This window comes from Homalodisca vitripennis, chromosome 3, assembly GCF_021130785.1.
Source record: "Homalodisca vitripennis isolate AUS2020 chromosome 3, UT_GWSS_2.1, whole genome shotgun sequence".
NCBI classification, from domain to species: Eukaryota; Metazoa; Arthropoda; class Insecta; order Hemiptera; family Cicadellidae; genus Homalodisca; species Homalodisca vitripennis.
In genome coordinates this window covers 125,225,034-125,238,088 of record NC_060209.1, presented here as the reverse complement: position 1 = coordinate 125,238,088, position 13,055 = coordinate 125,225,034, and the positions used below count along the sequence as shown (strand labels likewise).

General features: G+C 33.1%; 1 protein-coding gene across 1 annotated transcript; it reads left to right on the top strand.

The window, feature by feature from the left end:
* The first annotated feature begins 6,549 nt into the window (after positions 1 to 6,549).
* Positions 6,550 to 11,381, top strand: LOC124358725. Its single transcript, XM_046811021.1, has 3 exons — positions 6,550 to 6,684; positions 10,813 to 11,087; positions 11,190 to 11,381. The coding sequence occupies exons 1-3, from the start codon at positions 6,597 to 6,599 to the stop codon at positions 11,316 to 11,318; spliced, it is 492 nt and encodes a 163-aa protein (XP_046666977.1). The 5' UTR covers positions 6,550 to 6,596; the 3' UTR covers positions 11,319 to 11,381.
* The last annotated feature ends 1,674 nt before the right edge of the window (positions 11,382 to 13,055 follow it).

The following is a 13,055-nucleotide window of genomic DNA, read 5'->3' as shown; positions in this document are numbered from 1 at the left end:
ATGATAACCTTTTATATGTATAATGGTTATACATTTCTTGCAACACCTATATAAAAGAACTATAAGACAATGTAAATATCCCCTGCAGTATGACAGTTATAGCTTATAATTTTAACAACTTCATTGCGACACGGGACGATTACTGATTTTAGGACAGGCGGAATAATAGTAAGTTGCGTCCACAGTTGTAGTCAATGTGTTAAAATATCTATAGCTACAGAATACGTTGTCAAAACACCATCATTGCGACACGGAACGATTACTGATTTTAGGACAGGCGGAATAATAGTAAGTTGCGTCCACAGTAGTCAATGTGTTAAAATATCTATAGCTACAGAATACGTTGTCAAAACACCATCATTGCGACACGGAACGATTACTGATTTTAGGACAGGCGGAATAATAGTAAGTTGCGTCCACAGTTGTAGTCAATGTGTTAAAATATCTATAGCTACAGAATACGTTGTCAAAACACCATCATTGCGACACGGAACGATTACTGATTTTAGGACAGGCGGAATAATAGTAAGTTGCGTCCATAGTAGTCAATGTGTTAAAATATCTATAGCTACAGAATACGTTGTCAAAACACCATCACTGCGACACGGAACGATTACTGATTTTAGGACAGGCGGAATAATAGTAAGTTGCGTCCATAGTAGTCAATGTGTTAAAATATCTATAGCTACAGAATACGTTGTCAAAACACCATCATTGCGACACGGAACGATTACTGATTTTAGGACAGGCGGAATAATAGTAAGTTGCGTCCATAGTAGTCAATGTGTTAAAATATCTATAGCTACAGAATACGTTGTCAAAACACCATCACTGCGACACGGAACGATTACTGATTTTAGGACAGGCGGAATAATAGTAAGTTGCGTCCACAGTTGTAGTCAATGTGTTAAAATATCTATAGCTACAGAATACGTTGTCAAAACACCATCACTTGCGACAAGGAACGATTACTGATTTTAGGACAGACGGAATAATAGTAAGTTGCGTCCACAGTTGTAGTCAATGTGTTAAAATATCTATAGCTACAGAATACGTTGTCAAAACACCATCATTGCGACACGGAACGATTACTGATTTTAGGACAGGCGGAATAATAGTAAGTTGCGTCCATAGTAGTCAATGTGTTAAAATATCTATAGCTACAGAATACGTTGTCAAAACACCATCATTGCGACACGGAACGATTACTGATTTTAGGACAGGCGGAATAATAGTAAGTTGCGTCCACAGTTGTAGTCAATGTGTTAAAATATCTATAGCTACAGAATACTTTGTCAAAACACCATCACTGCGACAAGGAACGATTACTGATTTTAGGACAGGCGGAATAATAGTAAGTTGCGTCTACAGTAGTCAATGTGTTAAAATATCTATAGCTACAGAATACGTTGTCAAAACACCATCATTGCGACACGGAACGATTACTGATTTTAGGACAGACGGAATAATAGTAAGTTGCGTCCATAGTAGTCAATGTGTTAAAATATCTATAGCTACAGAATACGTTGTCAAAACACCATCATTGCGACACGGAACGATTACTGATTTTAGGACAGGCGGAATAATAGTAAGTTGCGTCCATAGTAGTCAATGTGTTAAAATATCTATAGCTACAGAATACGTTGTCAAAACACCATCATTGCGACACGGAACGATTACTGATTTTAGGACAGACGGAATAATAGTAAGTTGCGTCCATAGTAGTCAATGTGTTAAAATATCTATAGCTACAGAATACGTTGTCAAAACACCATCACTGCGACAAGGAACGATTACTGATTTTAGGACAGGCGGAATAATAGTAAGTTGCGTCCATAGTAGTCAATGTGTTAAAATATCTATAGCTACAGAATACGTTGTCAAAACACCATCACTGCGACAAGGAACGATTACTGATTTTAGGACAGACAGAATAATAGTAAGTTGCGTCCATAGTAGTCAATGTGTTAAAATATCTATAGCTACAGAATACGTTGTCAAAACACCATCACTGCGACAAGGAACGATTACTGATTTTAGGACAGACGGAATAATAGTAAGTTGCGTCCATAGTAGTCAATGTGTTAAAATATCTATAGCTACAGAATACGTTGTCAAAACACCATCACTGCGACAAGGAACGATTACTGATTTTAGGACAGGCGGAATAATAGTAAGTTGCGTCCATAGTAGTCAATGTGTTAAAATATCTATAGCTACAGAATACGTTGTCAAAACACCATCATTGCGACACGGAACGATTACTGATTTTAGGACAGACAGAATAATAGTAAGTTGCGTCCATAGTAGTCAATGTGTTAAAATATCTATAGCTACAAGATACGTTGTCAAAACACTATCACTTCGACATGGGAGAATACCGATTTCAGGACAGCTGAAATAGTCAATTCCAATCAAAACTCAGTATATCCTACTAAGTATTCCTGGAAAAAGTGATATGATCTTTGGAATTTAGTCTTATCTCGGGATTGTCTTTAGAATTAGTAAACATCACGACATTTGATTACAATCCTCACTTTAAGCAAAGTCTGACAACCAAAGATACGGTCGGGATTTTGTAATCCAGGTTGTCGAGATCGCAGCAGGAAAAATTTTACAAAATGGCTTAATTACGTGTGAAGTCGTTGGTTTACATTAAGCAATATAAAAGTTCGTACTTTTTCGGACAAATACTAAACAATATACACATCTGCAATAAAAACCTAAAAAGTAATTGAATGCGTATTAATTATATCTTTGAAAAGAAAGACCTCTCCCATAACGCTGAAATGAAAAAAATAACGACGTAAAAGTGCACGAAGTTTAACATTATCCTTATGGGGAAAACACAATATATTCATTTCAGATATAAGCGAATATACGCCTTAATACAAGGCTGTATATCACTAAACGTTTGATATAGGTACAGTAAATGAAGAAATGATCAATTTTTGAGACGGTTATACTAACAATATTTATAAAGTGAATACAATTTTATGTTTATAAGTAATTATTTTAACTATTGGTACGAAAGCTTATCAGATTAGTAATTATAAATTTCATAAATGTATATGTTATGAATTAAAAACTATTGAGGATACATTTTTTAAATTAATACGCTATATGTTTCTTCTAACAGCGGTTGGATTTTGATTGCAACAATGCAATATTTTCTTCACAATAATTGTACAAACACAGCCACAGATGAGTGCTCCAGAGCTATGCCGTGTATGCGGTCAGTCGAGCGTGTGTTGTAGATGTAATTAAATTGCTTTGATTGGCATTAAAGGCCACATGAAAACAGGCACATATTCATTATTACAAAGGCTCTTAAGCGTTCCGCATCGCAACGGTTCGGGCTTTTGGATGTATAAATTTTATCGCTACTAAAGAATTTCCTATTTTTAATAAAATAATGAATGGGTTGAAGAGAACTAAATACACATTAATACATGTATTGAATAGCCATGACAAAAGTCCATAAATAAATGAATATGAATTAAAACGTATCTTAAAAATTGAACAATAATTACTTTTTTGGATGAGCGTTGTAGAGAAGCCTGTTACTCGAGACGTGGGGAAATCTACATTTCTGTCTGTTTGTCTGTTAGTCTATCCGGAAGACATTTCAATCACGAACTGATCTATAGGTTTGAAAGTTTGCTTGAAGCCATGGGTTTTGGCTGAGCGTTAGCGAATAATTTTTCATTCGTTTTATGAATGGGGCTTAAAAATGATGGCAACGAGAATATAGCAGAATAAACAAATTTGTAAACAAACTAAGTACAATCATATCAGGATTCAATATATGACATTCATAGAGGTAAACAACAAATAACGGAGCCAAATGTCAATGTTACTAATTCTTGGTAACAAGATTTAATTTCAGCGCACTCTTGCCTTGTTGGGCTCCCTACTTCACAAAGTAATAGCTTTTATTATTTTAAAACTACTATAAAAACTAACTGTATCAGAAGGTTTTAGGAAAATAGATCTCTTTTGTAGACCTTTAAATTTAAATGAGATTTCATTCATAAATAGACAAAAATAAGTTCTATGAAAGTGTGTGTCTAACCATGGCATGTGGCTGAGCGTTATTGAAGCCTTATGAGGCTGACACATTTTCTCTTTTGTCTGCCGGGAGGATTGAATCATTTTGTTTTCTGTATGATTGCACGTAAACAAGCAGATAGTTATCCGCAGGACGCCTCTACGATACACCACAGGCAGATCGCAAAATTCTTCCCCACAGTTGCGATCCGTCACTTTGTGGAACAGTTGCGGCGCAACAGTTGTTTGCAACTGTTGTCTGACTGCAACTGAAACTACTGCAACTGTTGTGGAGGATTCCCAGTTTTACCCATACCTATTCCAGATACAGGAGAAAACACTGCGGAGACAGTGTTGGTAAAAAATGTTTCTGGAGACAAGCCTGCAAGTTGTGAACGAGATTTAAAAATAACGTGAACGTTAGACTCACAAATAATGTGAAATCAGCATTAGCTAAACATATACAGACCCCTTTCAGCCTCTTTGTCTGTGTATTTTGTATGTTGTAGTTTTAAAGTTCTAAGGTAAGCGGCGGTATAAAGTGTCAGGAAGTACAATAAAAACGTACCGTTACAAGTAAACTGGTTTACAAACATAATTTCTATTTCACTGCAAACAATCCAGTTCTACATTTTTAGAAACAATTTACAGTGCTGCCTTTTAATTTTATAAATTTAAATTTGTTTCAGGATGATGGTGTTATTTAAAGCTTGAAAGCGTTACTGGTTTATTATCATGACAAACATTATATTCACCATAACATCAATGTAAAAGTTAACCAAAACTAATAGCCACACATGAAATTTACCTTTATTTAACTGTGCCAGAAAGGATATATCTTATAAGGTTATTAATTCTCACAATTGTCATTTATTACATTAATAGATCATCTTGATATACCTATATTTAGTTTTGTTTAGTTGGTAAATCTTGCCGAGCATGTCTTCTATACTTTAACACTTTCCACCAGGTTTGGAACTGTGCACTTTAAGGTATCCGCATATATATCACTTTTTTGTTGCTTGGTTTATAGTAAAACGTAATAAAAAGTATAATTATTACATTAGTTCGATTGAATTACACAATTTTCCAGTTGGCTGTTATTAACTACTGACTGCCGGCAATTATAGTTGATTTTTCATTATAGAGATTTATGATAAAACGCATCTAAACGCTTGTTCGTTTCTTTATAAAGTGTATACTTTTTGAGCATATAGACGACGAAACAAGTTTAAGATTTGATTCTCAAAACGAATAAAAATGTAGAAAAATCTAAAACCGCGTATGGATGCGTATTAGTTACAGGTTACTATAAAGTGAGACAACTTCTATAATTTTACGACCAAAAGTAAGGGCGTAATAGTGTTTGAGGTTGACCATTACTCTTATGGGGCTAAAATCAAGTTGGCCGTACGCTATAGCCGGCTCTTGAGTGCCTCTAGTCATTTTTGGTGAAGCAAACTTCATTTATTTCAAACGTCATCTTGATTGCAAATTAAAAATTTAGAATTTAAATTAGTGCATTAGGATATAAACAGATAGTCAGGGTCTTGATTTTTAATCTTGTTTTTTTTTTTTTTTTTTTTTAATAACAATCATATGATTGGTAAAGAATTATTTACTAGTCGTCGTTTATTTTATATTTCTCTACATATGAAACCTATACCTTAGAGGAAAAAATTGATTTTTAATTCATTTTAATAAAATTAACTTCCCAGAAATAGTCAAGAAATAACTAATAAATAATATGTACTATTAATATATTGAAGTAGCAAAACTTATGACAATCAAGAGGAAATACACGTAGGAAAAGCAATACAACTTGAAAATAAATTCTCTTTCTTCAACTAGATCCAACGGAAATGATAGGGAACTGATGTAAAAAGTGTTCAGGTGTAAAGACAATTACAAAACGTCACCCACAGTGAATCTCCTGGAGGGATTGTAATAAGTGTTGTGTCTCTCATCTGAGCAGGAAACAAGGACTCGTGTAATAGAAACTTGGTCGTATATCCGTCTGAGTTGTTCTTTGCGGCTGTTCTTGAAGATAGTTACATAATAACTACGTTGTGATTTTGTTTAAGGAATGCTTATAAGCGTAATGCTTCTTATAAGTAATGCTTATAAGTATCATGCTTAACGTCAAAAAAAGATGTTATCAAAATAAAAATAGTTTCAATAACTCATCCTTAACTCGCTTCTTTTAGTCAGTGAAACAAAATTAATAATAAAAAAACATTTTTTTAATATACAGCATAATACTTTTTCAGGAATGTTATAAATTTAGTGATACCTAAATTCTGTATTAAAATATTTTGTATGTTGCATTTCTATTTTATAAACATGGTCTTCATGGTTCTGAAATTGACTCTCCTCTGTATTTTCCATGAAAGGATATTAATCCTTAATTTTATTGATTTAAATATTACGTAAGTAACTGATAAAATCTATTGGTAAATTCTTGTGATAGAGGTTAAGATCTTAGACAATACGTTGCCACGCAACATTAAAAATTAACAAAATTTAATACGTCATGCTTTTTGAAAATGAGTGCTCTAACATCAAACAGACCTAAGAAACTAATCAAAATTTGTCCAGATTGTGCAATGGCACATTTTGCAGCTTGTCACAGAGGTAACAAAGCACAATTTCCACAATTTATTTATGTTTTATTGAATTTATTTTCTTAAAACTAGAAAATATTAAGTTAAAATTGACGATCTCTTAGCAACTCTTTATTATTTTATTAGGACTGGAAAAGAGTTTGTGATTCGAATATACTAGTTAAACCTTACAACACTTTTAGGAAATTTGAAGATTCTAATACATTTCAAAGGAGTCTTTGTTTCATTGCTTAAAGAAAACAGTTAAAATTAACAGTAAAGCACATACTGTAGAACAAATATGCTGGTAACCTTAACTAGCAAATTGTGTGACCACTTCTAGCAAAATTGCACAATCTAATGCCATTTAAAGAAAGTATCGGTAAAAAAAGCAGTTTGCAGGATGGTTTCTAATATTTTTTTATATTTTGATAAATTTATACGAGTAAAAACTAAGATTTAATATAGAAGTGTTTAAACCTTACTTCTATATCAGAATTTAATATATATAACATTTTTAAATAGATACATGTTACTTTAGAAATTAGACATTTTAGGAGTTCCCTAAAACTTTTCTAGCCTATTCCTCAAACGGAATTGGGCGTAATTCACCAGACATATACCTCACAGATTCTCCCTTCTTTCGTCTTTGATGTCGTCAAGTGTATAGGGTAGGTGTGCAGTAAATTGGATGTGAATATGATATTCCTTTGGCTGACAAGAGTATACCGAATCTCAAAGTACATTTACAAAAGGCATTACTGCATACTCATAAATGGTCAATATTCGTACTTAGAAGTTTACTAAAGTAGCATTCAGTTAAGTACTATCTGTATTATTAAACTTGAACAACATTTGTTTGTGTGTAACTGAAATGAGTAATACTAAAATTTACAATACTATTAGAGATCTGATGGCATCAATACTTAATTATTTCATGAAACAATACCTAGCGTAATAAGAACCTAAGTAGATTGGGATAAAATTAAATATTTACAGAAAGTAAAATAAAGAAGTGCATGGTTTTAGTGTTGGCTCTTCATTGATACAAATAAAGACAATCTTATTAAATTTGTATAAAATCTACACACAAAACTTTTATTATCTTATACCTTGAAAATAATCAATCGAATTTACCAGATGTATAGTTTATTGTTGACAAGGTAAAAAGGCAAACTTCAACACTTATGAATGAAGTCAATATTATTTAAACTTAAATACCTGTTCATCGCAGGTCCTGAAATAAGAGCCAGTGGCATTTTGATTAAACTTTGGAATCTCTTAACAATGTTACTGAATTAATATGTACTTTAAACAAATCATTCTAATTCCTATTCAAAATTATCATAAGGCTCCATCATTTTACAGCATAAGTGCTTACAACTAAGATTACTATGGATTTAATATTCCTCAACTCTGGCGTAAAATAGTTCATGTGTTACTGAAATTGATGGTGCTTTTCATTAAAGTATGGAATGATGGAAAGTAATTTATGTGTTTCATTTGTACTCATAAAAACTGTTTCAGTTTAGTGCATCGTAATGTTGCTCTTTAAATTTATAACCCAATTATTTTGAAATGGATCAGAAAATTGGAATACCTCTCAGTGGCCATAATATACTTTCAGGAATATTTATTATTACATTTAAGAAGGATATGATTTTATGACCTACGTGTTTTTTAGTTGGCACTCACGTTTAAAACCGCAACTAACGGCTAGTTTATTATAAACTATCAAGTTCAAATAAACGAGTAATATAACATTACCTATAGAGGATTGAATGAGGAAAAAGAATCATCAAAATACTCCACTTCTGCAATAAATATTTATAATGGTATAGATTGATCATATAAACCAAAAGCTTGCAAATGTGATATACAATTGTTTACTCAGCCAGTTTTCCCTACTGATAGCTTATGTGTTGCACTGCCTAACTAAGGATGATATATTCACTTACCAATACATCGAAAAAAGTTGAAATGCTAAGAATAAGCAAGTTGTGTATATTAAGAATTCATTTCTCTCGCACCTTAAATCATAGGTGCGGGAGAAAATGCTTAATAAGCTTGTTTAAAAACAATGATATCCTTAAGGCAACTATAATGGAGAATATTGGAGACCACTTGTTGGCTATTTATTTTTTTACAAAACAGGATTCGCAGTTTTGCCTAATCCTCTGAGGCGTATTTCTTCTTCCTATAGATACGGTGCATATAAGGAACTTCTGCCTGGTACGATTCCTCTTTCATCTCCACTGGGATTTGAGATTGTTAACCCTAGACAATGGAGTGGAGTTCTAGCTTATTTATTCCCCTTTTATTCAACCTCTTACTTGGCTCTATCGGCTTTCATGAACATTGTAGTTTATCAGAACAATATTCCCTTCGAATGGTGTTCAGCCAATTCTCACATGAGCATTAATGGTCATATGCATCTTCAGATATATTGGCTCCTTGTCCTCAGCAGGAGATTTAATCGAATTTAATCACAGGTACTTTGAAAATGGATGTTTTGATGGATTTTAATATATCGCTGACAATATTGACAGAAATTTTACTATTGCCAACACTTCGGTTTCTGAAGTAAAGAAAAAGTCTTTATGAAGAGTTTTTATAGTGTTTCTAGTGGCGTGATAAATGTCAAGTTTATCGTGTGGACTGTGATATGAAGCAAAGTAATACATTTTTGTATTCAAATTTTCTTATTGTGAATGCTATTTTAAATTTTAAATCTAAAAAACGAAATGTAATTTTAAAATTCTTCTGGCTGGAAAAAACTAAAGAGACCAGAATATATTCGGTACCTACCTCTTCCTAATAAAAGGTTAATTTACTCATCAGCTATGATACGGCTCGGGAAATCGTTATCTTAATGAGGACTTTAGGAAGTGGGACTGAAGAAAGTGGGTTAGTGAATTAACTTGTGCATTGATGAAACATCAACAATGTTTGGACATTTTGCGATAATTTTTCTCCTTTTTTACCACAAAAAAGTAGGAAAATCGCTCGTCTCATTTGAAAACCTAGATTGTGATTATGTTTGATTGGAATAAGTTCATACGAAATGCATCCCAACAAAGAAGATTTAGTACGTAAAAAGCTAGCACTGAAAGTTACTCAATAATTTTTGTATACGAAGTTGATGACAGAACTTTGATAAAGATAATTTACCTATATTAGTAAAACAATTACAAACCACTACTTTATAATTAAAACGACCTCTCTTTGACAAAAGTTCTATTCATTACAAACCTCACTAAATTTTTAAGCATTTAGTATTTTGCAGTTGAATACAATACTATAACTAACTAAAACTGGAACTAACTAACTAACATAACCTTCTTAACAATAAACATTATATTTACGTGCACGTTGTAGTGAAAAGAGAGCTGACAAGCACACGGCGTTGGTAGTTTAAATGATGCCGATTGATAGAGTTTAACAGAACGGTTAAACTACAGACTTTAACTTTCCATAGAATAGAACACGCATTCATGTGGGGATTGTGTAGCAGAATGTGGTTGGGTAAAGCTAGTTGTGTTCCACATTTGTTACTCATAGAAATCGCTACAACAACACTAAAAACTTTTTTGTTTAGAGTTTTTAAAATTTTAACCATACAATAATCATATTTTTTATAAATTAAATTTAAAGTTGTGAGTACTTTTTGAATTATTGCTAGAATTTACTCAATATAATATGTTTAATGACTTTCTGTAGTATATAGTTTTGTAACCGTTGTTTCCTTCGTTTGCCGCGAGATAGTGCGCAACCACAACGTTTCAAGTGGCAACAGATTTTTAGCATTGGATTATGCATCAGTCTTCTCATAGATTGATGCATAATGAAAGTTGCAGATGAGTCAATGAATTCAACTTAATTTGCAAAAAATGTACTAAATTCCCGTCGATCATTACGTAAAATGAGACGAATTCTCTTAAAAAGTATAACACTCGTTTAAAAACTTAATTCCAGGACTGTCCCGGACACAATGTCACGATAATGATATAAGCCGGAAAAAATACTGGTATTACGGGTCACTCTACAAGCCTATAAAGTAACTAAATAAACCGCTTACTAAGCTACTAAGCTTACTAAGTAATAAATGGTTATTAGTAAGTAAATACACTAGTTGTAAATCTCACTGTTACTTCTTCAGGCATGGAGACCGGCCCCGACCTCTCTCAGTCTTCTTGTCCCGTGGTCAGGACCCTCAACAGCTTCAAAGACATGATGAAAGTCCCCGGTGAAGTCACCATGCTACAGCTGGTATTTCTGGCCTTCCGCCTTTTATTTACCATAGCCATAGCATTTTCACGGCTCGTGATGGCACTTAGACCTGTCCTGGAGATGCTGGTGCTCCTTCTACTATTCATTGTTGAGAGTGCTATACGGATTCGCCAGGAGAACGTAATTCACAATAAGGTCTTCAAAGTAAGTAACTAGTTGTAGTATTAATAACTACTTAAGGTATTAATTATTTACAATTATTAGCAATATCATTATGTTTAAACTAATATGATATTAATGTTACAGGGGCTAGGCTATACAATTGTCGCAGGCTGCCTGTGTTATTTCGCCTACATCATAGTCCTAATATTTGCTCTACCGGTTCTCACTCTCCTTCTTTCTATCGCCCATAAAATGCTGAGCTTCTTTATTTGATCCTGAAAGTCATAAAATTACAGGACACTTGTTTGTGGTAATAAATGAGCCTGTTTGTTACAACAACGTGGTTATTAATTTTACAAAATTAGGAATTCCAGCAGTCATAAATCAAAACAACAATCGCACTTGTTGCTTTCATTTGCGTGTATTGAAGTTGACATATCGATATTGACTGAGCCGATCTCTATACAGGCTACCGCTTTGAAACTAATCGGCGTACGACCATTTCTCAATTACTACCATGAAATCTGTTAAAAATTATGTAGAAATAAGAGTCCATTCACGGTGTATAAACTCAATACTATTACAAAAAGGATGTTTTCTTTTTACTTTACGTATTTGATTTTTACTACACTCGTATATCATGAAATGGCAATACTCAGTTGAAACTTAACGTGTGTTTACGTGTACTATTTATGTTCAACGTGTAATACTATGTGTCTTCAAGACAACAGTTTGATTTAGGATATGAAATCCAATAATAGATATTCATCTCCACTTTTAAAACTTACAAATTGCTACATTTTTAATTGTATGTACTGAATAGAAAAAAACCAAATGATTGTAAAACAAAAAATCGACTCTGAGATTTTTTCAAACTTTACATCATCTTCAGAAGAATCAAGACAAAGATCCAGTATTTAATTAAAGCGAATCATGCGGTTCTTCTCAAACTAGGAAAAATGGTGGATATTAGAAGTGCTCGCTAATTGAGCGAATGATATTCTTTGCACGTGGGATACAATACAAAATTGTTTTCTGCAATTGTAACATTATCTTGTAATTTAAAATAATTTCTTATTTTAAACGGGTGATAGATAAATTACTACTCCTTAGGGCGATAGAGCTTGGAGTTATACCATATGTACCTTAAGCTCCACCCTTAATTTTAAATTTTAGAATTTGAGATGTGTGACATGGAGGTGTGAAATAATGTTTATCTAAGATTGTTTTGATGGATTTAAAAAATTACCTTCCTCTCCTCCGAAATTGGCGGGTTTTTAATGTAATGTTGCATTAAGTGAAAATAATACAAGATCTTGAAATAAGGATACCAAAGAAAACATTTTCTGTGCACACTATTCTGTCCGTTTGCAATGAAACCCTAGTGGAATAAATGAACACTTTTTGTCAAAACTAAGTGCATCACGATGGGGTTAGAGTTTAACATGTTTATTTATTCATTCACTCGCCATTACTAAGGACAGAGCGTTCTTAAAATCATATCCTTGTTCGTCCGTCTGTGAGGTCGAAAAATTGGAAAGGTCCTAGAGAATTAAAACTTGGTTAATATGATGTTATCTCTCCAAGGAGGAATCCTATTTATTATGAAGTGAAAAGGTCAAAGAGCATTCCGTCCTGTTTTTTGCGCGTTATTAACTCTTGGTAGAAAAATCCTTGAAACATGGGTACACAGATTCCTCTCAGTCCAAGAAAAATCCCTAATTATTTTAGCAAATAGGGGAAAAATTAAATTACAGTCCGTTCGGCTGTCTGTCGTTTAATCTCCAATGTCGTTAGCTATCTCCAAAATACATTACGGTATTTAGGGTACTTCAGTACCCCGATTTATTTGGAGAGAATTAAAACTTTTTCAACGGTAACTCCAGCATGTATACAATAAAATTTAAAATTGTCGATATAGCAAACACTGTAGTCACTATGGGCAAATAAATGTCTCTAAGTTTCTCTAAATTTAACCAACATAGCGTGCGATAAAGTGGACAGAATTGG